The sequence below is a fragment of the Strigops habroptila genome, chromosome 6 (assembly GCF_004027225.2).
Source record: "Strigops habroptila isolate Jane chromosome 6, bStrHab1.2.pri, whole genome shotgun sequence".
NCBI classification, from domain to species: domain Eukaryota; kingdom Metazoa; phylum Chordata; class Aves; order Psittaciformes; family Psittacidae; genus Strigops; species Strigops habroptila.
In genome coordinates, this window is record NC_044282.2 from 30,474,213 (window position 1) to 30,501,449 (window position 27,237).

The 27,237-nt window shown below is 39.6% G+C and overlaps 1 protein-coding gene across 4 annotated transcripts in view; it reads left to right on the forward strand.

The window, feature by feature from the left end:
- Positions 1–27,237, forward strand: part of FILIP1 (filamin A interacting protein 1) — a 105,234-nt gene that overhangs the window by 29,027 nt on the left and 48,970 nt on the right. For all 4 annotated transcript variants that reach the window (XM_030490099.1, XM_030490102.1, XM_030490103.1 and 1 more), the window contains one exon: positions 15,020–15,298. In XM_030490099.1, the coding sequence (XP_030345959.1) occupies positions 15,026–15,298 (273 nt within the window). In that variant the 5' untranslated portion in view covers positions 15,020–15,025. The remainder of the gene's footprint in view (positions 1–15,019; positions 15,299–27,237) is intronic.

Consider the following 27,237-nt stretch of genomic DNA (forward strand, 5'->3'; position numbering starts at 1 on the left):
AGGCAATCACTAACTGGTTTTATAAAAATTTCACAACTGTAAGCCCAATATCATATCATATTTTTAAGTGTCTGACTCGTTTTGAATGCTTGGGATTGTCTATATTAATTATGGTCCCAGAAGATCTATCTCAACAGTCAGAAAGCAACTCCATTTGTAGTCAAGGATTGCAAACACAATCTTCCTGGAACTGAAAGTTGTACATTGTGCAATTTTAATGGCTTGTATAGCTTGTCTATTTTTAGTTGGTTGAAACCTGCAATACATCACATAATCCTCCTTAAATTGTCATTGCTAATTTCCATTAACTTGGCATAAATAATTTTTTATTTCTTAAATTTGTATAGTTACTATTTTGCCTAACAATGTTACACAAACAAAACTTTATTTTTCTCTGATACAAAGCTGATGTGAGTACAAAATCCTAATGAGTTTCTAGTTATGGAATTAAACCAAATTAGAAAAACACCAGAGTATTTTCCTTTTTATTTAAAAATATGCGTTATGAAGTCCTATAATTGCTCCATTACTTCAAGGAACCATTTATTTACTCCTCCACCTTCATAGGCATTTGAAAAAGTTTCTCTGAAGTTTGTGAAAGCCTAATAAAATTGCACTTTCAGCTTTTTTGAAGATACAATGGGAAGAACAACTCTGGGTTTTTTCCTTCTAGAAATGCATCTTCAAGGTATAAGAGATCAGTCAGTGACAAGTATTTATACAGAACTCTCTAGCCTTGTTCTTGCTTATTTAAATAGAGATAATGTCATTAAATTGTTTGTGCAACATTACTTCATACCCTGGCTGAGCAAAGGGCAGGGGAGCTAAGCCTGCTTCGCACACCCGTTCATGGTGTCTGTGCTATAATGCTAAATGCTGCGTTCTGACAATGCTTTTATTCTCCAGCTTTCCTATCCCTCTAATTATAATCCTTTGTCTTCAACACATGCTTATTTCAACAAGTCTGAGGTTTGTTGAATACTTGGTGTTTGCTGCTTTCCGTGGGGTACGGCTGGGTGGTTTCTAGTGTGGGGAAGGCCAGCGCTGCAGCTGAGCCATGCTACCACGCTGGCACGTGCTGCCAAGCATTTTTCTGTGCAAGCTTTTGGTTTTCCTTTATGCCAAAAAGTAATAACATTTGTATCAGTATGTACAATCATAATAAAGATTCTTTTGCAAGCATGACAGCTACCTTAGGTCAAGCACATGGCAGATGCCCAGCTGTACAGAGATTCTCTAAATATGGCCATTTCATACCAGCTCATTTTTGCAGTCCTAGAAGCAACTGACAAATTGCTGACTGATTTTTAATTTTGTTTTTAATTTATGTTGTTCGTTTTGTATGCAGTTAATGATTCTGTGTGGGATCAATTTAAAAAGTATGGTAGGATACCAGATTTTGAAATTAACTTTGATTAATGAATTACAGAACTTAATACGGAGGCAGATGGTTTTTCTGAGTTTCAACTGAATTTAATAATTTCTCAAGGATGATGATATACAAATCCTAAAGCACTGTGCTGTTGAAACAAAATCTGAAACTGTAACTGAATAGAAATGGTCATGAACTGATGAATTTAATTTAGTTTCCTAGCTGGTAAATATTATACTAATAAAAGTAGGCATTTCTCAAATTACATTTAGTTTAGCAGAGTCTTTTAGGTTTACAGATATAAAATACTCTTCATAATTCAGTAAAGAAATATTTATTCAATATGAAGACTTTTTCCTGACTTTTCTGAAATGTTCTCAGTATATACACAGTGGAGGCTCAGCTGGTTAGTCAGAGCTTGCTTTTCTGGACAGCTGTGCTCACCAGTCAGCTACTGGGTGCTCTGGAGACCTGCCCTTTAACTTTCAGCTGGGCAGGTCTGAAAAATCTCTTTCATGTCCTAAATCCCTGCAGTGTACGTATGGACAAATACAGAAAAGGAAACGCTCTTATGTGTGGCCCGTGCAGTGAATATTAAGAGGAAAGAGGTGGTACTGAAAGCTCACTTAGACATTGTCACTAGGGATAGAAACCCAAGTGAGGTTTATTCTCACTGGGAGTAAAACAGTATGTGAAATGGGAAATGAGCACATGAGAATACTTTCTGTTACGTCTTGTTTCGTAAGATAATTAAATATAGCACCCTAATATGGCAAGAGGTGAATTTGTATCAAGAAGAAAGCTGGTTCATCTTCTTTTTCCCAAACCACAAGTGAGAAGCTAAAAAGCAATAACAATACCATTTTGAGCAAATCAGAGGAAATACTACCCTTTTGACCATAACTAGCATTTGCACCTAAGAAAGCAGCTGCCTGGGCAGTGAAGGGTCCGGCTTGCTCCCCACAGAACCAAGACATGATGGAGCTGCCAACAGTGACCACAGCGGGTCCTTGCCAAGGCCATGGGTTCGACACACATGCACAGGAGAAGCAGCCCAAAGTAATTTCTCAGTCATCTGAACTTCCTTGAAGGCAGCTGAAAAATATTGAAGTAAACAAACAAGTAATGCTGAGACATTACATAACTGCTGGGTCAGAGATTTTTTCATTAAATAGAAACAGTAATTTATTTATATGCTGCTTTCTTACATGGTTTCTTACTTGATTTACCAATCATATACCATTTGCATATGCCTCCCCCCTTTTTTTTTGGATGGTGACCAAACTTTTTGGAATTACTGTGAAAAGTCAAATGAGTCTAAATTTGTATTGAGACACCCAGTGATGCCTTAATATTTAAAGGCACCCACCAATTCATTTCAGCAACACTGATACCCACATTGCTTTCTTGTCACCCATATCCTCATAGGAAATAGAAACTTGAAAATTTTATGATTTTTTTTGTTTAGATTTACCTTAATTATTAAAAATTAGTCTCTAGTTTCACTTGCTCTAACTAAAAGAAAGCTAACATAGATCTATTGTTTATTTGTGTTCCTTAAATTAGTTGTTTTGGGCAATAATGGCCAAATTCCTCCCACTTTTCCTCCCAAGAAACTGTTCAGCACAAATTAGTTGTGGCTGGAGAGTCAACCGAGCTCATTTCCCAGTTAGGTAGCTCAGTAACAGTGAGCTTTTGACTCTTTTCGGTATTTTTTAGAAATACTGTGTTCTCTGGTCTTCTTGGGCAGAAGTGTCCCTGTGGCAGTGGTCTGTGAACTGATGCCTTGTAGAAAATCCATCCCAGCAGCACAAGCCACTTGAGATTACAACTTCATTAAAACAAAGTTGGCAGGGTTGGTTATAGCAGAGACTGTGAGGGGTGGACACAGTCCGGCAGCCTCTGTCATGTCCTAACATTTGCCACCAAGTGTGGCACTGTGTCAGATGCTGATAACGAGGTGCCAAATACCTGCTATTGCCTCCTCACCCAATAGCAGAATCAGCCTTTGTGGTGATGTCTTTATGGATCCAGGGCCAGTTTATCAGTTATTTTACTGATGTGCCCAAATTAAGGGCACAACCTCTTTAGAAAGGTCAGTGGTGGCTCAGAGGGGCAAAACCGAGACCTCTCAACACATCCCAGCAGCGGGATACAGTGGTGTCCTCCAGCCATGTCCTCTTACAGGGAGGCTGTAGTAATACCTCCCTCTGCCCAGCACCTTTTTCCATGGAAAGAAAATCAGGGGGTGCTTTCCCTGATAGACAGGAGCCATAGCAGGTTTCAGCAGTGGTCACTGAAGCTGCATGACTGAGGACGAGCATAGGCCTGAAGTCTTAACATAACCTCAGAAAGCCTGGGCTCCATTTCAAAGACGCTGCAGATCATGGATGAAACCTAAACTCCTAGCTCAGTCACACAAGTGAGATACTTAAAGCTGAACAGTGTGAATGTGTGCCAGTGCAGATGATTTTAACTTCATGTAGGCTTGTAAAACACCCACTCCATTTGTAAGAGCTCTTTTTAATATCTTTCCATGGCTCTGAACTGAAATTACTTTCTAAGAAAAGCAGCTAAGAATTTTTTACTCTGTCCTAGTGGAAAAAAAAAAGAAAATTCATTCTTTTTTAAAAACTTAAGTAAGGTGGGGTGTTTGGCTAGTTGCAACAAGACGAACACAATTCACTTAGATTTTATCCCTGGTGAAACTGGATTTTAAAAAGTCACAGACATTAAAGGAACTTGAATCTGACAGCAGGTAATTTTAGTTAACGCAAAACCAAGCCCATGCAAAGATATTTATTTGCTTCTTCCTTCTCTTTTCCTTCCCTACTCAAAGTTGCTATGCTGTGTTTTCAGCTTAGCCTGACTTTTTGCTCTGAACTAAAAAGCCATGTGAAGATTTGAGCAGATTAACATTGACAGGCTGTTCAAAAAAAGATCAAAACCAGCTCAACCTGTACATGCAGGATAACTCTTTAACTTCATTCTTTTCAAGTGAAGAAATTGTCTAGTGATTTTGAAACCAAGACGTTAGAAGAGGCACATAAATACGGTTTCTATAAATGAAAGCTATTAAAGTGGATGAGGCCATTTTCAATGCCCAGGTGAGATATCTGAGGTTTTTGCATGGCTCCCTGTCAGCATGAGGCATTGGTATTATTTAAATCAGTTAGGCTGACATTTACTTCTTTACTTTCTTTGCCACAAATTCTGAAGTCAGTGGAAAGCCTGCAGGATTACTGGGAAATAATGACAGTCACTAGGGTGGCACTGCCAGGAATGAAGTAAGACTCTCCTTTGCTTTTACCTCGTTACAAATTGTAACGACAAGTTAAGGCTGGGGCTTTGAATAATGCAGGGACCATTCTGGAGCCTCGAAGCATTAGTCCTCTTATCAGTGATATGAAGCAGAAGAGCTCAAAGTTTGTGCCGTGGAGCCCAGCAAAAGCCAGGAGAAGCCTAGTGTGAAGTGGGGATGTTGTGCAAGTTCTCTCTCTGCTTCGGCTGCCCTGTTTCTTCCTGATCCTTGCTGAACTGCACTATCTCCAGACCATTCTTCAGTAAAAATACACTTCTAAATAAGTAGAGGTTGCCTTGACCTAACTTACATGAAAAAATACGGATTATTTCTGTTTTCCCACCACCCTCCGCTTATTTTCTCTCTGCAGACTGTGTGTTTATGGTGAGTTGCACTTTCCCTTTGCACGGCTGATTAGTTTTCCATTTCCTTTGTTTGTAAAGGAGCAGGCTGTGGAAAGGAAAGGCTGTAAATTAAACAGTGCCATGGCATGAGCACGGATACTGGAAGGTGAATATCTGTACTCTTATTAAACTGTTGGAGTGGTCCCTGGCACACTTTTGGCCAGGCCACTTAACACCTTCCCGAATCATTTGAGAGCATGTTTTGAGCCTCAGCATGGGCTAGGAGCAATTCCCAGTGGGCAGTGTGGATGCAGCCAGCATGTTATGGATGCTAAGAGGGCTTAAGAGCCTGAAGGATCTTCCAGGACAGCTGGCCTCACAGTCAGAGAGCAGTCCTGGACATGGTTAATCTCCAGGATGCATGTAGCCAGAGAATTCCTTTTAATTTTTTTTCCCCAACAGGAAAAATATTATTGTAAAACCACAAAAATTGATAGTGAAACTCAAGAGCAGGTTTAGTATCAGAGACTACTTTTAACTCCATGTTTTGAAAACAGTTAAACTTCATAGAGGAGGAACCTTCTGGGAGGTGGAAGGCAGCCTAGCCTAACGGAGGGAGTTAAATTCACCTCTCACCAAAAGACCAGGCATTCATGTGCAAGCTGGTACTGTGTGTCTATCAGCAACTGAAACCTCCTACAAAGGAGTCACTGAGAGAGATTTGGAACTTGCTCCCTGCTTTGGTTGACAGCTGAAATTTGAGATGCTGCAGATGTGTTTTTACACTGTTGTCTCTTGGAGACAATATTTGTAGAAGATACAGGTCCTCTGTATGATTTTTTTCCCCTTGCAAAATCTGCAAGGCTATCTACATAGGGATTATTTTTTTGTTATTTGCATAAAACAAAAGAGGGATAAATTAGTGAGTTGTAAAATTTAGGTACATTTGTTTACTGGTTTCAGCAAAATCAGACCTGTGCAAGTCATGGCTACTGGAGATTACAGGACTCGTCATTCACATCTGGTCAGCAAGAGACAGCAAAATACTTCCCTCGACCCAAAGCTTGAATTTTGCTTTTGGGACATTGAGCTTTTTGTCTTGTCTCACATGTGTTAAAATACAAGTTAATTTTGAAAGAAAAAATAATTTTAAAGTGAAAAGTTGAAATAGATTTTGTAGGAAGCTAATAAGAGTTTCCTTATTTGCCCCATGTTTCATTCCTAGGTTAAAGTAGGGTTGCAAGGACCACAGAATGACTTTACTTTCCGTGCTGTGTTCCCTTAGTGACATATATGGTTTAGGTATTTTGGTTGGTCATTGTGAGCATAGGGCCAAGGGACTCAAAAGCAAGAGCTGTGATCAGCCTACTCCAATCTGTTGCTGCTTTCAGCAGTTTCCTGCCATCTTGGAAGCAGAAAATGCATTATAGGAGCAGTGGTCTTTAGAAACTACTTATGAGAGATATAGCGTGGTTCATAAGTCCACAGTATATTTGATCATGCAGGTTATCAGCTTGGTTCTATGGTGTAAACAAAAAGAAATGACTAATGCTTATCTAACACCAAAGATCTGCAGGAGTGAAAAATCTTTGGAAGGCCAGCTAATCTGCATCACCTCTCTTACCATTTTCCAGGCACATTCCAGCTGTCAGGTGACAAAACAAATGTGTAGTGAGTTTGGCCTGAAACTAATGGTGACGTTGTTAGCTTTATCTTCATGTGAAGTTCACAGTTTGATTTTCAATTGAAATGGCATAACTCAAAAGGGCAGAAAGCTGTAAAACAAAATGTGAACAATCATGATAGGGCACAGTGTTCATCCAGCAAGGGGTGGCTCTGTCAGGGTCCATCAGCTGGGTGCAAGGTGCGCAGTCCCAGGAAGCAGGGGCATTTCTTTCCTCCAAGTGCTTTTCCTTCAAACTGGGAGTACTCCTGGGCACAGGACACTCCAGTGCACTGGAAACATGCCAGGAAGAGGGATGAGTAGAAATCAGCCTACTCCCATGTTGCCCAGCTCAGCTGAAGCATGCTAGAAAGGCTGCGTCACAGGCAGTTGGCACTCTTGCCACCTACCTTCTTCCTGGCTAGTCCCTTTCAGCCACATGGCCACTCTGGAGAATATACCCTCATCAGACCTAGCAGTGTGTTTGTCTAGTGGTGTCAGCTACTTGAGCTGTCTCTTCTCTATGACTCCTGTTTGTACTTTCTGGCAGCTGGGAAGCACAGTAATCAAAACACGGGTAGAGCGATATATAAAAGTTTATTTTTTTGGCTGAATGATGATCTAATAGCTTATCATTCCTCATGCCTCATGCATCCAAGATGTTTTTCCAGATGAAGCCTGGGAAACATGAATCTTTGTGAAACAAGTCTGTTACTCCTTAGTTGGTCAGCATGCATTACTCAAGTAAAAGTATTCCAACAGAAACCACAAGTTTTCCTAAAAATGACAAAATTAATGGAATTACACCAGCATAAACTCTGTTCTTTGTAAATCTATGCCATAATTTAGTCAGAGAAGAGTTTATCTTGGAATTAAGAAAACGGTGTTAAAGCAGTATAAATCTGTGTTAGTGGTGACTGGGTTTCCTTTCTTAGTTCTGTGAAATCCTTTTCTACTTTTACACAGATTATACTTATTCTGAATGGCACCTGGATATGGAATTTTCAGAAATCTTTTTCTTCTTGAAAATACATTTATGCTTATTTGTCTTATTTCTTTTTTCAAGGAAAAGAACTATTGTTGATATAATCCTTGGTGCATATGGTCCATGTGCTACTATGCTCCACTGTTACAAGAATCAATTTTAGAAGCCATAAAATAAATCTTTGATAAATCAAAAAGGCTGTGCTGATTCTCATGCGCTAAACAACTGTATCTGCTATAACTTTGCTACTTTTCTACACTATTCGCAAGCAGTCTGAAAAGTTGTATCCACCAAAATAGATGAGGGAATAATGAGATAGCAGTGACTTGATAGAAGAAAATAATCTGTGTCCTGCATCTAAAACAGTCACTGCATTTTTGCCAGGTACCCTTTACAAGAACAAATTGTACTTCTTTCTCAAGGATTAAAAAGACTCAAGTTTCTTCCACTGATGAGACTCCATGTTAGGGTATGACAAAACAAGGGAGGCACCGTGACATCCATCTGCCATAGGGCAGTATGTCCTTCCTGCACGGGCTCCTCTGAGCAATACCATGGCCTCATGCCCTCACTTGAGCGCCGGCAGTGGATGGAGCCCAGGGACTGGCCCAGTGTGCTGCATCTGGGAAAGGGCTTACAGGGTGGGAGGGAGCCCACAGAGCAGCACTCACAATGGAGGTGGTGCAAACCCTGCTATGGAGACAGCATCAACAGGATGATATGAACATTTCTTCTTCAGTGCATGAGCTCAGCATGTGTGCTTGGGCATTGCTCCTCCTAACACCTGTTATGGCAAATGCTTTTCCAGTGCAACAAGCAGACCAGGTGAAAGGATGAAGGCAGTAGCGGTGTTATGTAGCTAGACTAGCCACGAGTCCTCTCCTAGTCTGTATAAGAATTACAACCCTATAGGCTCGGTTATTCAAGCTGTTTACTGAGTAGAGAATTGTCCTGATCCAGAAAGTATCCATACCTCTGTGCCAGTTCTCCAGTAACAAGGGCAAGCAGCTAACATATGCTCCCACAAAACCACATGGGTAACGTATAATACTGTCAGAAGGAACAAAGACCTTTTCTTGTTTGCCATTGCAGATAAGTCATGATGCATAAGAGGGCAAGAGACTGGGGGAGGGTTAGAGAGAACAATGCATTAGAGCTCTAGGTGCGAATGTTTAGAAATTCAGGAAACTCCAGAATTGCTAAGGGTAGATATTTGTTCCGTTCTTCATTATATTAGTCATCTGGTTTAGCACTCTCTTCTGACTAGCATGACTGAAACAAACACTGGAGTCATCTGCAAAAGCAAAACCAAGAATGAGGTCTGCGTTCCCTTGGCACAGCATTGTTCAGCTATCGCACAGTCCGGAGTCTGACACATGTCTGCTTCATGCAGCATCCAAGTCCAACTGGGCAGCATTGCTCAGAATGCGCCTCTGCACAATGACGCCAGCAGTTCCTACCCGGTGCTATGATAACCTCTTGGTACTGTGATTCCTTTTTGTTTCTGCAGGTCAAACCAAAAATAACCAACATTCACAGAGTCCAGGAAAACAGCCTGGAGTAACTAATAATAATTAGGAATAACTTAATAATAAAACTAATAATTTTAATCAGCCTCTAAGGTGGTGTGAAGAGTTGCATCTCTACATGTTTGTCCTGTGAAAGCCACACCACTGAGGCCATGTAGCCTTAGTTCTGGCTACCTGGATCCCTTGAGGCTAAAGTCATCCATCTCCATCTGGGGTGATCCTTGCTGAAGACTTTTAAACCAACAAGGTCAAGTTGGTGTCCCTATCTTCCTCTCTTCCTGACATATGAGAGTTTGTCTTCTTTTATTGTATTTTTGTTTGGTGCTTTTTCTTGGTATCCACTACTTGTAGATACGGATTGATAATATTTGAAAAAATTTGCAGCTCTTTTCCTCATTTACGGGGTGTTTAAGCTCTGATGGAGGTTTTATATGATTTGGTCTCCATTTTGAGTATATTTAAAATATTTTTCACTCCTGGTCGTATACACTGATTGCTAACCACTGGGCAGAGATGTGGCTTGCTCAGTGCTTGAGTTCTCAGTAATCTCCCCTGTGTACCAGGCGCTTCTACACAGTGCTTTGCTCCACTCCAAATGCCTGCACAGCGGAGCCCTTGAAAGATACACTTCCCAAAGCCACAGCTGAGAAACAATTCCAGTTTTGGCTCACTAATGACCCAATTGCACTGACCCTACAATACATTGCTAGCCTGTCAGAAACCCAGCACTTTCATGTGATATCTTAATCGTTTAGATCTGCAACTGAACTCCAGACTACAAATTTATAGCCAAAGGCAACAACCATATCATGGCTGTAAATCAACTTCTGTGTGTGTTTGTGCGTATTATAATATTACTGTTGTTGTTGTCGTCGTTATTTTAAAAGAAAGCATTACAGAGCCAAAATCAGCACATCCAATTAGCAGGAGGGACTACACATGAAGTTCAAAGAACACTTGCATTATCTGATTCTAATAGCACTATTAACAGAGCCTAATCTAACCTGTCATTTCAAGAGCTATAGGGAGAATAAATTGCTGTCGACAGGGGAAGGGTTTGGACCAGCATGCAGCCTGTCCTCTCTTGACATCCTACTCAGCAAATTCCTTACAGATTTCCTCCTGATGTCAGTAAAACTAACATAAAGGTTATTTTATAAAATCTTGTGTGGATTGCTAACTTGTGAAAACCAAAGGACCTATGCCCAGAACAACAATACAGACCCAAGTAAATAATCATAGCATTTGTCTTTTGTGCTTAAAACTTAACAAATGAGTGAAACAGAAGAGAGGCTAAAGAGTTCCCATGCCAAGTACCAATGCTGTGAGCACATATTGAAATGAGTAGCCAATAAATGTGGCAATCAAGGTGACTGGTCATATAAAGACTTCTTATTTGACCGGAGACTGTTTCCAGTTTAATATGCAGTATGGTGAGGGGTGGGGGAAAAAAACCCCACAAAACAACAAAAACCAACAACAGTAGATTTAAATATTAAATGCTAAAGTCATTATAAACCATACCAGCTATTTCTTCAGGGAACACAATCCCTTCAGCAGATCAGGAATGCTGTAAGACAGATAGACTTGATCAGGGCAGACAGCAGAGGTCATTTGTTACCAATGTTAGACTGGCGGTGTCCCCAGAATAGAATTTGGAACTCTGGTGAAACAACAGATAGGCAAGGTTTGGGGATTTTGGTATTTGCATACTGAAATGGTTTCATGCAACTGGTCAGAAACTTTTCTTCTTTATTATGATGCCATCAGAAATACAGATGAATGTCCAAAATGATAATGCTAAGCACTCCTTTCCAGCACACAGTTTTTCAGCCAAGATCACTGGTATGTTCTGGCTACTTCACGCTGCTCTAATTAAAACTCAGTCATCCTTACAGCTGTTTTGTATTCCTAGAGCACTGCACAACAGCTGGATCATGCCATTGATTTTGGCCCTTAAACTGCTTGGAAATTACTGTGTGAATATCAAAACTCTGGCCCTTTCTGTCGTCATTTAAGCTTGAGTTCACCTGCATCTCCGGCTTCAGCACACAACACCTTTGCATTTGGATAACATGTTGGAAAAGTATCAACATCATAACTGAAGACAGAGTAGGTGTTGGTATTACACTGATTTTGGCGGGCTTTTACACAAAGAAAGGCTGTCAGGCGCAATGTCCCTGTGAGTGGTAGGCTATCTGTCACACTTCCAGTGATGTAAGACTCGACTTGCTGCAAAATAAACCTACAAGTGCTAAAGAAATTTTTTAAAAGTCCAAGTTTGACTTCCTTTAGTGACAATAATATTCTAATTTATTTGATAGTTGATGCAAAACTCCACATCAATTGGTTAGGCTGCTCTGCTGCTGTATGAATGAATTTTTTAAAAATAAATTTGCATCTGTCCTTTATAGACCTACATTGATTTATATCAAGTAAAAATACATTTTAAATGTGCATTCCATATTTCTCTGTTAGCGTGCTTATAAACCTACAGTCGACTACTCAGCCTTTACATGGCTTCATGAATTGTTATCTCAGCTCCCACAGGGACAGATGGATAGATGGATCGAAGTGGCTGTCTTGAGTTATGATGTGGCAGAGTGACACACCACCTTTCGTGTAGTCTAACATATCCAGCTAAGTGCATCTGTTTGATTATGCAATGCCTGAGGTGGATGATATGTCTCAACTAGTCATGAGTTACATTTAATTATGCACCTTCAGGTCTAACAGTTATGTCATCTTACTACAGAGAAATCACTAACGCAGCATGTTACACAGCAGAATACACTGTCATGTAATAATCTGTTTTCGACTGGAAAACATATGTAAGACAGTTTGCAGTATTTATTCTTAAAACATGCAGGATGTTCTAGAGCCATGAAGCCATTCACTGTAAGCCATGAAAAACAGGTTTGGTTTAGATATGAGAGTGGCTGGCGGCTGTGACCCACAGGGACTCAGAAGGAAACACTTACTTAGAAAATAGAGACAGATTGAATCCCAAGTGCTCTATCCTGAGCGGAAGCATGGTTGGAAAGTTTAAAACCCATTAAAGCTAAACAAATTGAAAAGCCCTATCTGAAAGGAAACATAGTACAATGTTTATTTTTCCATTACAAACCTGAGACCTAAAAGATTTCCTGAGGTTCTCAGGTATTGTTCATGCTTATAATGGAGATCTGTTTTTAGAAAACATAATTCATGCATTTAATCCAAACTGTTTGAAGAAAAACATACTGCATAAGCATTCAGGAAGTTAAAGGCCATTGTATACCTGTATCACATATTGTTTGGATAGGAGCAGACACACAATGCAAGGAATCTCATCGTGAAACTCGCTCACTTGAAAACATTGGGTCTAATTCTCTCCCCATTTATACTGCTGGATGAATTCCACTGAATTAATGAAGTTAAGACATGAGTAACCAATAATAATAAAAAGACAATCTTCCTGCTGAGTGTGAAACTACTAAAATGCAAGGCTAATGTGAGCAAGAGATTTATATCAATGGCCTGAGTCAAATAAGTAGCAAGTCATAGCAGGCCCAGTGTAACATTATCCAAGCTGATTAGACAATGTATTTTAGGTTTTACCCCATCACTAGTGAACTGCTGCTCTAAGATCCTTGTCAGAAAAGTGTGTGATGTTAGTGATGTTGAGAAGCATCTGTTTGACTAATGAACAAGCTGCAAACTAAATCCAGAGATGAATTTAAGTGAGAGGAAAGATTTGGAAGCAGTAGAATATTATTCATTAGATCTACTGATAGAAAAACAGGGCAAGTTTCACACAGACCCTTCATCATTCTTCAGTCTGTTTGTTCAAATTGTAGTTGATCTAAAGCAAGATATTCCTCTCTGCAGATCCTGCTTTCTAGTATTAGACTATCTTGGGTAAACTGGATTTAAGTAAAAAATTAAGGTACTAAAAAATATAGTCAAGTAAATTGAACTATGGTAAAAGTAAACTCCTGATGATTTCCCTTGCTTGTTATACAAGCAATTTCAAGTAGGATGAAGAATATCTGATTTGTAGGAGACCAATTTACCTTTTACATCTGAGTTTGGCCCTGAATCAAGCCTAAATTCACTATTGCCTTTGTATTGTTTATGACAAATATCTTTTGTCATAATTTACAAATTATGATTGTTAGATCATGTTAGATTACAAATAACAATCTACAGTTAAACACTGAAAATAATTACAAAGACCTATTTCAACATCAAAGAAAGGTGACAAAAAAGGATAGCAACATGACAGGGTAGCAATATAGGTCTGTGTATAAACATGTCTGAGTACCCTATGCACATCTGTTTTATAATGGTAATCAATGAAATACACAATGATGAACCCATCCTGTTTTCTGTGCCATTGCTAGTCAGTGACACAGGATGAGACCTTACAGGGTAAATTGGATTTTAAGGGCTAGCAACCTCCCTGGCCAATTTGCACAGTCAAGGGGAAATAAAGGAGAGAGATGTTCATAGGAAAAAAGACAAGAGACAGGCAGATTAAGCTAATTTAGTTGAATGTGTTCTGTGGATAACAACTTGAGGAGGGCTGATGGGTAAGAAAGAGAAGAACTGTGAAAAGATTTGAAGATAAAGGCAAGTGGTTTAATTTGATATTGCTGAATGGCATTCAGCAGAAGGAATCAGAGAAGGCTGTTGTTTGATGAGGATGGCACACAGGAAGGATGATTTTCAGTTTTGGGTGACACCAAGACTATGTTACTTGTAAACTAAACAGACCCAGGGCCTCCATTCTGTCCCTGGGGTCAAATGGCACAATCCAGCCATGCTTGTTCTGCTAAACTCTCTTCCAGAACAGGGTGACTGCATCTGTACCTGGTCTGAGTTACTTCCTGAATTGTGCCCAGGAACTACTCGGGAGAGTGGTAGTTTCCCTGGACGAAGAAGTGTGCCACAGAGTGTGCTAAAAATTTAGCAATACAGTAGGTCAAGTGCCAGAGCTTGGGAGCATTTGCTGTCACTGTTTAATTTCCTACGATAGACAACATAGTCTAAGAGTGCGATGTAGGTGCTTAAGGGGACAGAGATGTGAGCATTCAGTAACCATGACCTGACATTTTTGAAAAACTCTGAATCTTCTGGAAGGACTGCAATGATCCTCTTAGCAGTTTCATGCTCTCTGTGCTCATTTTTCAATCTTCTTTTTAACTTTTCTTTATGACACTTACTGTCTAATAATCTCATGTAGTATTTAACTTAAGATGGAGTTTACCACTTGATTTACTCTGTATTCCTCATTTTTCTTGGTTACTTGGATTAAAACCATTGCTTTACTCAGAGAGACTACCAAGTGACCTTTGTTTGTCATGCATTGTCACTTCATTCTTGTAGAGAATTTATACTCCAGAGGTACGCTTTTCTAAAATTTAATTGAATTCCTGTCTCTCAAATAAACCTCATGTTAAAATAGGATCTACTTAACAATCTGCTTAGTTTTGTAGTGATGAGTTGTGAATGATCAAAATGTTGACTGAAGGAAAGGAAACGCTGGAAAATGTTCTTTATAATTTTCCTGCATCACTTTTAACATTTAAACTCATATCAGCATCTTGGCATGCTGAGAAAGATGGTTACCCTTACTTTACAACTCTCTTAAATTTATAATTAATGCCCTGGCTGCCACACACAGAGTTGTTGAAATGGTTCTTTTTGCCTCTGTCTCTTGAGCAGGACGGTATTTTTCAGTTTTTAGAAGATTGTTGTTCTTCCAAAAGGCAGTATTTCCACTGCGGCTTTTTGTAAGTAATTTTGTTTATAAATGCATCTTTATGTTTGTTTCTTTCTAGGTAGGGATGAGATCCCGAAACCAAGGTGGAGAAAGCTCGTCTAATGGGCACTTCTCCAGTTCCAAGCCTGTCATCAGCCATGCAGAGAATGAAAAACTTCAAGAGGATGCCAAGAAAAAGAACAAACCTCATCGGAAGGAAGATGAGGTCATGGTTTCAGCAACTGTCAAACGGCACTCAAAATCACCTGGACCTACTGAACGAAAGAACAAGAAATCCATAGAGCTTTCTAAAGAAGACTTGATAAAACTCCTCAGTATAATGGAAGGAGAATTGCAGGTAAATTAAACATATTTTAAACTATATTTTCTCTGTACCTATTTACTTTTAGCTTGTCCAAAAAGCACAGGGCTCAACTGGCACGGACATGCAAGTTTAAGGCAAAGGACCATAAGGTGTTTAATAGAACAGTCATAGTTTTAAGTACTGCTTTATTTACCATCTCTATCCGCAGCTACAAGAGCAAAATAAATTATAAACGCCCATCAGAACTGATGAAGAAAGGGGGATCTACAGGTGCTGAACACTTAAAGAGAGGCAGAAAACAACCACAGGGGAATCAGTTCGGGGGTTGGGGAAAGACAAGCAAATAATCATTAATGCAAATATTCAAGAGACAAAACTGCAAGTCACTAATTCTGAAAAAGGTCTTAAGATGGTCTCTGGACTTTCTGCATATACAGGGTTCAGCCAAAGCTCTGCCTCCAGCATCTGGCCTCCAGCACTCTGCACATTCCCTTCCTTGCAAAAAACGATTAATTTTATTTCTTGGACTTATTACTGTCTTATCTGATTACAAGAAGCAACTGTTTTGTTAATTTCTTTGATATATGAGTCAACTGAGTTGCACCATTACCACAACTCTGAGATTTCATCTCATTAAGTATCATTAAGTATCACTCTTCCCGTGCATAATTCACCTTCAGTTTGTCAGAAAGTACTTTCAAGTTTCAGTAAATATGCATTCAAGCTAAATAATTTTTTTCATAAAGGCAGAGGATGGTTGTTTTGCAGTGAAAAACTGCAGAAAAAAGGAAAAATTGTTGAATGCAATTTTGTAAAGAAAAGAAAAAATTTTTATCATTACAAAACAGTATCCATTTTTATAGTGTTTCATTTGACTTTACACAAAAACCTGTATATGTCATTTCCTAAAAGATGGAGTTAGCTTCTAGCTTCAGTGGTGAAGAGAGCCAAACGTCTTTAGAAATGTATCATGCTCATGTAGTTTAGAAAGATTTACCCTGAAGTCACCTTTGTGGTCTGGAAAGGGGAGGTGAAGAAAATCGCTAGTGGGTGGCAATAAATATGGTCTTTATTCTTATGTCTGAGTAATTCTCCTGTTCAATACACTGAAATGTGACTATTTACCATAGTCTTTTGCTTTGTGGGGCAGTTATACAATGTCTAATGTTCTCATTATCCCTGTAGGGATGATGAGGATAGCTGCCATTTGCACTGTAATATGGGCTGAAAATCCTCACCAAGATGATACTCACATTTTCTGAGACAATACTTTTAGGGATATTCATACAGACAGACCTATAGAAAATGTCAGGCATGTCTAAAGCTTCCCAGAATCACAGGAGAATTATAAAGACAATCATGCTGGTAGCCATAGAGTGCATCTGTTCTGCTCCTTACTGCCAGGCAGGGAAGAGAATCATTATTCTCTTTAATCCCTAAGAGTTTTTCATTTCACTTCAAAAACCCCCATTTTAGTTATTTACCTGATACCTATGTCGAACCATTACTGAAGCAAGCAAGCTACAGCACTTTGGCTTGAGATGAGAACCTGGCTTTGACACTACAAAGATGAGCCAAGGAAGACTCCAGCCAAAGTAAATACTCTGGTATTACCTCCTGGCTGTCACAGTGACCTAATGCACTGAGTCATTTCATGGCTTTTCATTTTCAGATCCGTTCGGACATTTCTGGTGGCTAGCTGGCATTTTGTTGGACTGACAAATCTGACTGTGGGTTTATCTTGAAGCCATTTCAATACTGGCAAGGCAAACATTATATAGGCATATGTAAGAAGACTTTGTTTTGAGAATAACAGCAGGCTGTACCTGTAGGGAGATCCAATATTTTTTGAAATTGAAAAAAAAGATGAAATACCATGACTGTTTACTCAGCAGCCATGAGCAGGGAGAATCTTATGCCTGCACTACCAAATGCAGAGCAAGGTGATGCTGCCTTGTAAACCCCAAACAGTAAGCTCAGCCACAGGAAGTAATTTGGTCATGGCAACCATGGCATTAGCAGGTGGTGTATAGTGATGTATACATAAAATAGTGATGTATACATATGCTTCATGTGCTTAGCTCACTAACAACATAGCAAACATAAACCTGTGCCATATTGCTGTCAGAATCAATTTTGAGTCCTTACTTTGGGGCTTTTTGAAGGTGAGTGTGCCAGTTAACCATGGAGACATGCCCTGGCAGTGATGTTTATGTCTTCTTTATTTTTCTTTTCTTTATTTTTGGGATTTTTTTTTATTATAATGACCTCAGGTAGCTTGCCTGTGCTTTAGCTTTCAAGGCCAAGTTGAACTTGGCCCTGCCTGTCATCAGATTTCCTGGCAGAGCCCTGTGCACTTACTGAGTATAGAGAAGGAAAGGTTTTTGTAAACGGCTGAGGTCACCGTAGCCTAGGCCTTATTTTGTAAGAAAACAAAAGGGGAGAAAAAGTATACAGAAGCTGTGGCGATGAAAACATATCCCAATATACATGGCAGGAGAGCTCTTAAGTACAACCTCTCTGAAAGAGAGTTGGAAATGAACTGATGACAGGGATTGATTTTAAAGGCCTTATAGCTCACTAGAGTGTCTTTTCGCTTGTGAGATCTCACTGCTCATATAAAAAAACAGTGATTACATGGTCTTTAAACACATATTGACTATATAGAGACTAAAAATCCATGAAGGATTTCTTCCTATACGTGGGGGGAAAAAAAAATCTAATTTTTAAATACTGCAAAACTGATTTGAAAAGAAAACCTCAAACACCAGTAGAATAAATTGGACCATGAAGGCATGGCATTAATTTGCCTGGTTTTTACAGTGATTTCAGTCAAGCCAATGTGAGTATTATTAATTACAGAGCAACACAGGCAGTGTGGATGTTTACAATGATGATATGAACCTGCTTGTTGTTCACAGATTTTTGTCCAGTGGCCTAGGGCTTTGTCGTAGCAAGAATATATTCCCCATGCACTTTCTGAGCAGCAGAGATTAATCTCCAGCAATATCAACACTGATTTTCAACATTTCCTGATTAGGGCCTGAAAAGAAAATGAGGAGCAGTATTTGTATGTTTACCATTCACTCTTCTATTGCATGTATGGAAAAAAATCACCACAGTAATAGAAGTACATTTATGAAGTCAGCATCCCACTACAAATCATTGGAGTTTTCAAGAAAAACAGTATGAGTGCTCACACAAAGTATCAGAACTATAGCTCCTCAGGAAGGATGCCTCCCCTTGCCTGGCAGCAGTAGCCAATGCACTCCATGGCGAGATGTGTTCCCCCTATATCCTGGTCTTAGCTTGAAGCCAACACTTCTCATCATGTCCAGTTTGATTTGGTCTCTCTGGTGAGGTTGCTAGTGAAAAGATCATTCCAGGACTGCAAGCCTGGGGCTAGTAGGTTAATTGCATTTATGCCAATGACTACCAAACTGCAGATTGCACTGGTGGCTTCATCCACTGCAGGAGCGGTTGTTGTAGGGCAGGTACAGCAGGCTGGTTGCTGGTAACTGAAACAGGACAATCATGGGGAAAGGAGCTCTCTCATCCAGAGCCAGGAGGAGCTCACCTTCAGGTGGGCTGTAAGACTTTCACTTGACCTGGGTGTATTAGGGAAGGGTTAGCAGAGGTGAGTGAGGTCTGTGTGTTTTGTTCTCTCTGATAAGGTCCTTATGAAACACTTAGTGGCTGTACACCCTGCCATGAGAGATATCCTGTCTCTCAGCAAACTCAATTACAAGGTACCCACATGAGTATAGGTGATATACTACCCGTTGCATTCTAACATTTCTAAAGGTATTTTAATATGTTACCATCTGTCTTTCTATCAGAAAACTAAGCTTTTTAAATGTAAAGGAAAATTCTTTACCGTTTCCATTTTTCTGCTTTCCTCTTTTTTTCCTTTTTATATAGCTGCATATTTTATTAATACATTTTATTCTATAGTCATTCTATTATGTTCTTTTTCTTAAGACCTAACTTCCCCTCTTTCTTTAGCTTTCCTCCCTCCTTCTTTATTTCTCTCTTTGTGACCTTTTTCCTTATTCTTTTGTTACTTCCAAACTCAGGCTTTCTTTATCCTCATACCACAGATGCATTGACTTAATAATTTTCCTGAGAATCCTGGACGTAAAATTGTGGAAGATCTGCTGTAAATCAAGTCCCTGCAGCTAATTCTTAAGACAACCACTTCATTTCACCTTCGTCATTAACATATCAAGCTGTATTTTAAGACTAGGTGGCTTGTTTACCTTGACAACTCCTATTGGAAAACAGTTCCACAACTGAAAAATTTAACATTTAGCAAAATTTGTCTCTTTTAATTTCTAGTTCAATTGTAATTATGTTGAGTGAAAACTTTATGAAATTGTGCTATACACGAATCATGATTCAAAAAGCCTACTTCTCTCCCTACTGTTTAATGCCTGATGTATTTGTAGACAGCAGTCTTGCACGCTTTGAGCCTTTGTTGTGCTGCGCTAACCATGCTACATCCTTTTAATGTCCTCTGGCAAAATGGGCTTTCCATATCTTCCATCACCCCTAGATCACCACCAGTTACACTCTGGGTTCATCTTTCTTAATGTCTGTGGCTGGAACTGCACACAGTGCAGTAGGAGAGAGCTCACTGGTGCCTTGTATGTTGGGTTTAATGCTTGCCTTTCTCTGCTGACATGGCTTTACTTGGCCTTCCCATCACTTGTCAGATTTATGTAAGTCAGAGAGTTTGACTCTGTAGCCGAGGTTGACATGGTCTTTTTTTCTCTCTGTTCTTCCTCTTGCTGAAATGTCTAAACTTTCATGTAATGCCTTGAACTGCTTTTGTTTCAAACTTGACTTCCTGAGATATTGAAACAACATTGTGATAGCCACCTAGGCATTGCTTGGTTAAAAACACCATACAAAACACTATGGTTTTTTCTTCAGTGCCTTTCTTGATACTCTTGCTTTAATATTATTAAATACTGAGCTGCCTCAAAGATCAAGCGAGGAATATGGGTTAGATAGGTGGGTGGAAAGAGAATGTGCTTCTTTTGGGTAATATTAAGGTCAGAAGAGAAAGCTGGGACTAGATGCCTTGGCACCTGAGGAAAGAGTACATAACAGAGTGAAGAGAAAGAGTTTTCAAATGGTCGTTAGCAAAATCTCAGTTTGAGAAGCTGAAGAGGAGCCAGAGTGGAAAGCATAGGTAAAGCAAGAGAACAGTGCATGTAGAGTAGCTTTGCATAAGTGTTTATAACGGCAAAGTCTTGTTAATCAGATTAAAATAGTTTAGAATTTTCTGAGCATATCATACAGATGAAATTCAAATTCCCTGAAACAAACATCTTGGCATGTACAGAGCTACAGGAAAAAAAGAGAAGATAGGGTTAATGTGAGGAGGGAGAGGTGACTTAAGGAGAATGGAATGAGAAGAAAGAGGTTGGGCAATAGAAGAAAAGAGTGTAAGGAAAGGAGGAACACAACAGGGATAAAGGGAGCCAAGCTAGACACATGGGAAAGGGACATAGAAAAGGCAAGACAATGAAGAGAAGGATGGTATCCACACTGTAGCAAAATAACAGCCTAAAAAAATCCCTAAAAATGTCTGGCATATCAGTACAATGAGTTAAAAATTTTTCTTCTCTCTGACTGAACTCTTGTTTTTTTGTGTTTTCCTGGTGAAGCAAGCTTTTGCAGGACAAAAAAAAAATTAAGTTAGGATAGACTTAAGACCACAAATGCCCTCTTTTATTTTCATTGAATAATTTATAACCAGAGATGAATTTTGACCAGAATAGTATGTGTTTTCTGTAATTTGCAATCACTGCTGTGCAAAGTGCAGGAGATACTATGGGAGGTAAGCAGGGCTTGTCTAGCAAGTCCCAGAATCATGAATTTTAAAGCAGCTGTTTTATGAGAGAGTGGGGGGGGTGTGTGGTGTGTGTGTGTGGGGGGGAGGGGGGGAAAGCATATATTGAAATGTTAAATTGTGCTATTCAGGCAATTTCCTGATCCCTCTGAAACTAAGGGCAGAGGTACTATCAATGATAGCGATGATAACCCTCTCCTTGGTAATAAAATTGCTTTAGAATTATGTTTTTCAAAGTAATTATCCTCAATAAAATGTCACTGTTACTGGACAGCTGTAGGCTGAAAACCTCTTTCACAAAGATATTTCAAGATCCTTCTCTGCCAATGCCTGAGCTGTACTTAACAGAGCTACATCTATCATGTTATTTAGGCTTGGAGGATCAAAAGAGAGAGGAATAATTGGCTGACGTCTCAGATCCATTGGACATCTCATCTAGAGTGGAAGAAAGAGTATTAGCAGCTTGGGGTTTTTTTTCCCCAAAATTCTTGGTCTTCTGTCCAAAATAGAATAGTAAGGATTGCCTCCAATCAACTTTCAAGTTGCAGTCTTATTCCCATTGGGATCAGTGTCTTTAACTGATCCTCCTTTGCAATTTTTTAAAATAATTTAATCAGCTGATTTAATTTGACTCTTTTTAAAAAAATATTATTTACTTAATAGAAATTGTGCACTCAGTGCACCAGTAATGAGAAAGCTTGTGTCTTTCCTCATTTTCTTGAGAGAAAGCTCACTTTGTGGGAGAGGATGTAGCCAACCTTTTTGTAATGCTAAATGCTAGATGCATGGACCCTCTGGCTTTAAAATATCTGGGATTCTTGGGAAAGCTTGCAATGAGCATATGTCTTATGTGTCATTATGCTGCCCAGTACTCTGAGTCACCAGTTGTTAATTTAATATTGCAGTTGTAGCTGACTCTGTTTTTATTAACTTTGCTGCCCCAGTTGAATATTTATTAAGTTTGTGTCTCCTGTTCTCCAACTGAGGATCAGATAAGCTCTTGAGAGCAAAATAGATTATTTTCCATCCAAAATGAGCTTTAATAAAAGCAAATATAAGTATTTATATAATAACTGTGAGAGCATGGCTATCTGAGAGTGTGTCTTGTTTCTAGGGTTAAAGGCTCCACCTATTGGTTGACTAAAATGAGAAATGTAACATTTTCACAGAGAAAACTGCTGGCCCTACTGAACATCCTGTGTCTTGCCACATCTTTATGAAGTTGCTGTAGAATTCAGTCAGCAAAATGATTGAAACTGACTAACCAAAGTACAGTTGCATGGTAACTTCCAGGCATTTGTCACTTTTAAGTATAAACAAGTCAGAAACAGATGTACTGATGCGGTCAGCTTCATAATGAAAACCCATTTCTCCAGGATTGGTTCAGGCAGTCTCAGCATTTCAGGCAAAATGGCATTTTGACAGGCTTCAAAGTCATTCCTGGGAATGCAATGGGAGGATGGAGAGAGGAGAGGGTGTCGAAGTGGAGTATAGGATGGCAAGGAGAAGGACAGACACTAAGAAGGATCGGGGGATTTCGGAGGCATTGGAGACCATGAGGGCATCATGAGCACTGCCAGGAGCTCTTGCTCTGCACCTTTTGTTGCCCACCCTCTCTAAGTCACTTCACTCTAAGAGTTTGCTCCACTTCCCTTGTTTCCTCTGACAACTCCTCTGTTCAAATAATTTGCTACGCTGGTGAGCGCTTGCTGTAACGCAGTCCTACTGTTCTTGCCCATTCATCAGTCATCAGTAACTTGAATGCACATCCATGTACCACAGAGCACTGAAAAACAGCTTGTTGAAGCCAACAAAATGCTTGGACAAGGGAAAGTTGTGTATACAGTTTATTACACATGTATACACACTTATGTCTGTTGGTATCCCACTCTGAGTTATGCTTGTGTCTCCACAGCAGAGGCAGGAGGGTTTCCTCTGAACTTCATCATCCTGACAGCTATGGCCTCACTGGCACCAGCTTGTCTCTTCTTCCGTCCCGCTCCACACGTGCTCATTCCTGCCAGAAGGCAGCTAGATCACCATGGAAAAAAATACCTGGGCTGGTTTATTCCTCCTGGAGAGGGGGTGCTTACACCAACAGCTTCAAGTGCCTCCCTGAAGTTCAGGTCAGAGCATCTAATTTCAGATGCTTCAGTTCCTTATACAGACAATGAAGCGCTTTGAAAGAGCAATTTAGGCAACCTGAGTTACATGTCTAATGAAGACACTTTTTAGTTTCCAATGGATTTCAACAAATTGGATGATAGCATAGAAGTCCATAAAAGTGGAGGAAATAAAAGAATGTAATGAATGGAGGGAAATGAATAGGAGAACAACTGCACTGATATCAGAGTGCTATATTTTTCGTAATATTCATAGCATTAGTACCTAGATCTTATATATACTTATGAACATAGAAGTATATATAGATATATGTAGATAGATAAGTAATAATAGATAAGTATATCTCACAGCATTCCTGGGAAGTATTATTTCCATTATGGAATGGAAATTGGAGTATGGTGAAGTTAATTTTATGTGTGATGCACAAGAAAGAGGTCCATGAACAGAACATGGATCTGTTGAGTTACAGTCCAGACTGGTTAGCATAAGATTGTAAGATTGCAGCCCTGAACTGCAAATACAGTCATTCCTGTGTTATTGTTAATGATTCTTCTTGCTCAGGTGTCCAAAAAGGAGTTTTAACAGATGTTCCTTCCTCTCCCTGCTGGCTAGTTGGATCAATTTGTGGTCTCTGCTTGCTGCCAGGCTTCAGGTTAGGTGCAGTATGTTATTATACTGTAATGTTGGCTGAGACGTAAACTATATGACTGGATATGGCAAACCCAAACCAGTGGGTTTAGCCATTGTGATGCATTGCTGAACCATGTAAAACATATCCCAACATGCAGATTCATGCGTATAACAAGGACCCCTCTCATTGGTCTCTCTGTGCTGACTGGATCGTGGCACTGTAATTCTGTATGTTGCAGTAATTGCCCCATGGTTCAATAATATCAAGCAAAGCACTCTTTCAGTATGAAAAGACAAGACAGGATATCCAAGATCCTAATAATTCTGAAAACATGAAGCAGTGTGGAGTTAATACTTCTTGGGGGCCTTGCCATGGGAATTTTCTGGCTGTGGCCCAGACTACAGATAATTAATTATGTCAGTGAAAGGCTCTGGTGGCCTGTTTTCTTCAGAAAAAAGTGACATCATCCATGGAGCTCTCTGGCAATAAAGCAGAACAAAGCTGTGTGGGCAGGAAATAACAGACAGATGTCTTCTAGTGCTCATTTGATCTGTTTTGAAGCTTGCTGTAAGAAGTAATACATTGCTCAGTGCTGCTTCTCCACAGCTCTGCAATCTTTAGCATGGACTTTTTTAAACAGAAGAGGCCAAATTAATCTCTGATGTAGCTCTTTTGAAGCCACTTCAGAGTGTTTGTGTAGTGGATGAGCTGGTCTATCATGTGCCTCTCCTCCAGTATTGATTTTAGAAGGACTTTCTGTGTTATCACTGTAAGATAATGTACAACAAAGTGAAATACACTGTATAGCTCCAAAAGCTTCATACAAGGCCAGAAAGTTCTGCATGGTGTGGAGAAGACAGAACAATTCTGTTTCATTTCCTCAGAGTCATGAGGGAACACTTGCATTTCCGGATATATTTCACTAAACTTTTGTACGAAACAGAAAACACCAATGGTCACTTTTCATCACTGAATTAATCTCCTTACCTCCAAATTCATTCATGTACATATATCTGAGTCCAGAAATGTTAAAAGAAATTCATGCAAGTGAACTCCACAGTTTCAAGTATTAGGAAACTAAGCTAAGATGAAAGGCAAGAAAAAAATTTTGCTGTTTTGTCTTCCTTGAAAGAAAAACTATGTATACATGTCATTGGCCAGCATTTTGCATAGCTAGAATCACTGAGTGATAGAAACAAGGCTACTTCAGATATCTGGTGTGGGAGAGAAAAATATTACTTGAGGTTTTAGCAAAAAGGAGCCTTGTACATGCTCTATGCAGTGGAGCATCTAACTTCCCAGCTTCAAAGCATGCTTTGTACATTAAGTACATCTGAGCTGGAAGACAAATTGCTAACCAATCCTCAAATATACGGATAGTTTGAGGAATCAGGCCTTTAACAAAAGTGTCATTCCAGTAGGCAGGGGTAATTTTATTATTTTCTCCATTCATATTCATAGTATCATGACACAAAATGAAGAAAGTACACTTTCCTTTTAATTATTTTAATTTCTTCCTAAAGTAAAAAAGGAAGTGAAGTTCACTGAGTTTAAATAGGGATTAGTGGATTAGTGTTAAGAAAGTTTTTCAGATACAGGTTTTTGAGTACACTTGCCTGAAGATGCTTTCTTCATTTAAAGTGAACTAAGTGAACACCTGGTATTCACTTTCTGAGGTGTCTAATGGGAATTTTCAGAAATAAGTCTGTTTCTGCCATGTGGTGACACAGCATGAGCTTGTCCTGAATAGTGTAGTATGAGAACATCCTCCTGATCTCCCTCAGAAGGATGCCTTGAGCGTGATGTTTGTTAGCTCTAGGTGAAACTTTTGTAAAGTCTACTGAAATTTAGGAAATCAGCCACCGGTAAGACCACAACATTACACGGAGAACCTGTGACATTATCTAGTTTCTGGTGCAGTACAGAGCAGCTGTTGCGCTATAAATAACCTGAACTGTGTGCAATGCATGTAACAACAACACAAGTAGAAGTAAAAATTCCTCTCTGTGGTTTGATAGTTATTTCTTGCCATTAATCACTGGCAAGAAAAATATGACTTCATAAACATTAAACCTCTATTATGTGCAGGCATAACAAAGTGCCATGATAGCTAGAAAATAAATAGTCAAAAGCTGGAAATACCAGATCTTCCAAATATTATGTGTGTTCCTTGTAAATACCTCTCCTGCTCCCAGATTTTCAAAACTTATTTCTATCAATTGAGAGGAATGTCATCATGCTATTGAAATATTTAGATTGCTCTGAAGTAGTTAGATGTATTTTAGATGGCTCCGAACATGAAGCTATGAAGGAAATAATTACTGGTAGCCGATTTTGAGAGAGGCACGCTGAATTTGCAGGAAGGAGACTTACAAACAAAATTCAGGAGAATAGCTTAGGAGATGTACTGGCAAAGGATCTCGAGGTGGGTTTTACCCTCAGCTGACAGTGATTACTCTGACTCCATTCAGCCGATCTTGAATACAACTGAATTTTTTTCCAATTTACTAGATGCCTTATATGAAACGAGTTTGATCAGCTCAGTCCCATTTCCCAGGTGACAGATGGCCTGTGGCAAAAATTCCCCGTTTAGTGGATGCTGAGTTTTGCTAGCAGTCTCATGGGAGAGGCCAAAGACTGTGGGAATGGGGAGAGAAGGCTGTAGTAAATTGGCAGGGCAGGGCACGAGGAGGAAGCACGTCCGAACACCGGGCTTGTGTAACACTCTTTCCATTGACCAAGAATTTGGTTGCTAGGCTGCCAGTCCCTTTTTACAAGCAGCAGAGTCATGCTATTGTTTCCTAAACGGTTTCAATTTTATGCAGGGATCTCTTTACATCCTTTCTATATCATTTAAATATTTTACTAGGCACATAGTAAAGCAAAGTTTGGAACTCAGACCCCTGTTCTGCTCAAGCTAGCAAGGAAAAGAAAGCCCTTCTCTTTTATTCTTCTAGAAAGTGTTTCAGGGTAGCCCTGCAAAGAGTGGCTTCACATCAGCCTTCCGTGCTCTCCTGAGGGAAGGGGAGCATCATCTCATATTTCCCAGGTAGAAACATAGACCCCAACATCTTAAATAAGTGAACTAATCAGTGGGTATTAGAGAGGAGGGAAAAGAGAGTGGGCAAAGATGGGTGGGACTGCAGTGCTCCACAGCACTTCAGCCCCTCCATGGACATGCTCAAGATCTGAGGTCATCAGCCTTTAGATTTTGGCGCCTCCAGTAAGCATAATACAAGGCTTAGGTGCAGTTCAACTTTGCAGTTCCTCTATCAGAATAGAGAGCTGAAGGAGTTAACTGAGTGCAGTGCCCGCTTCTAGTCCCCACAATTCAACAAAGATGCAGACAAGCTGGAG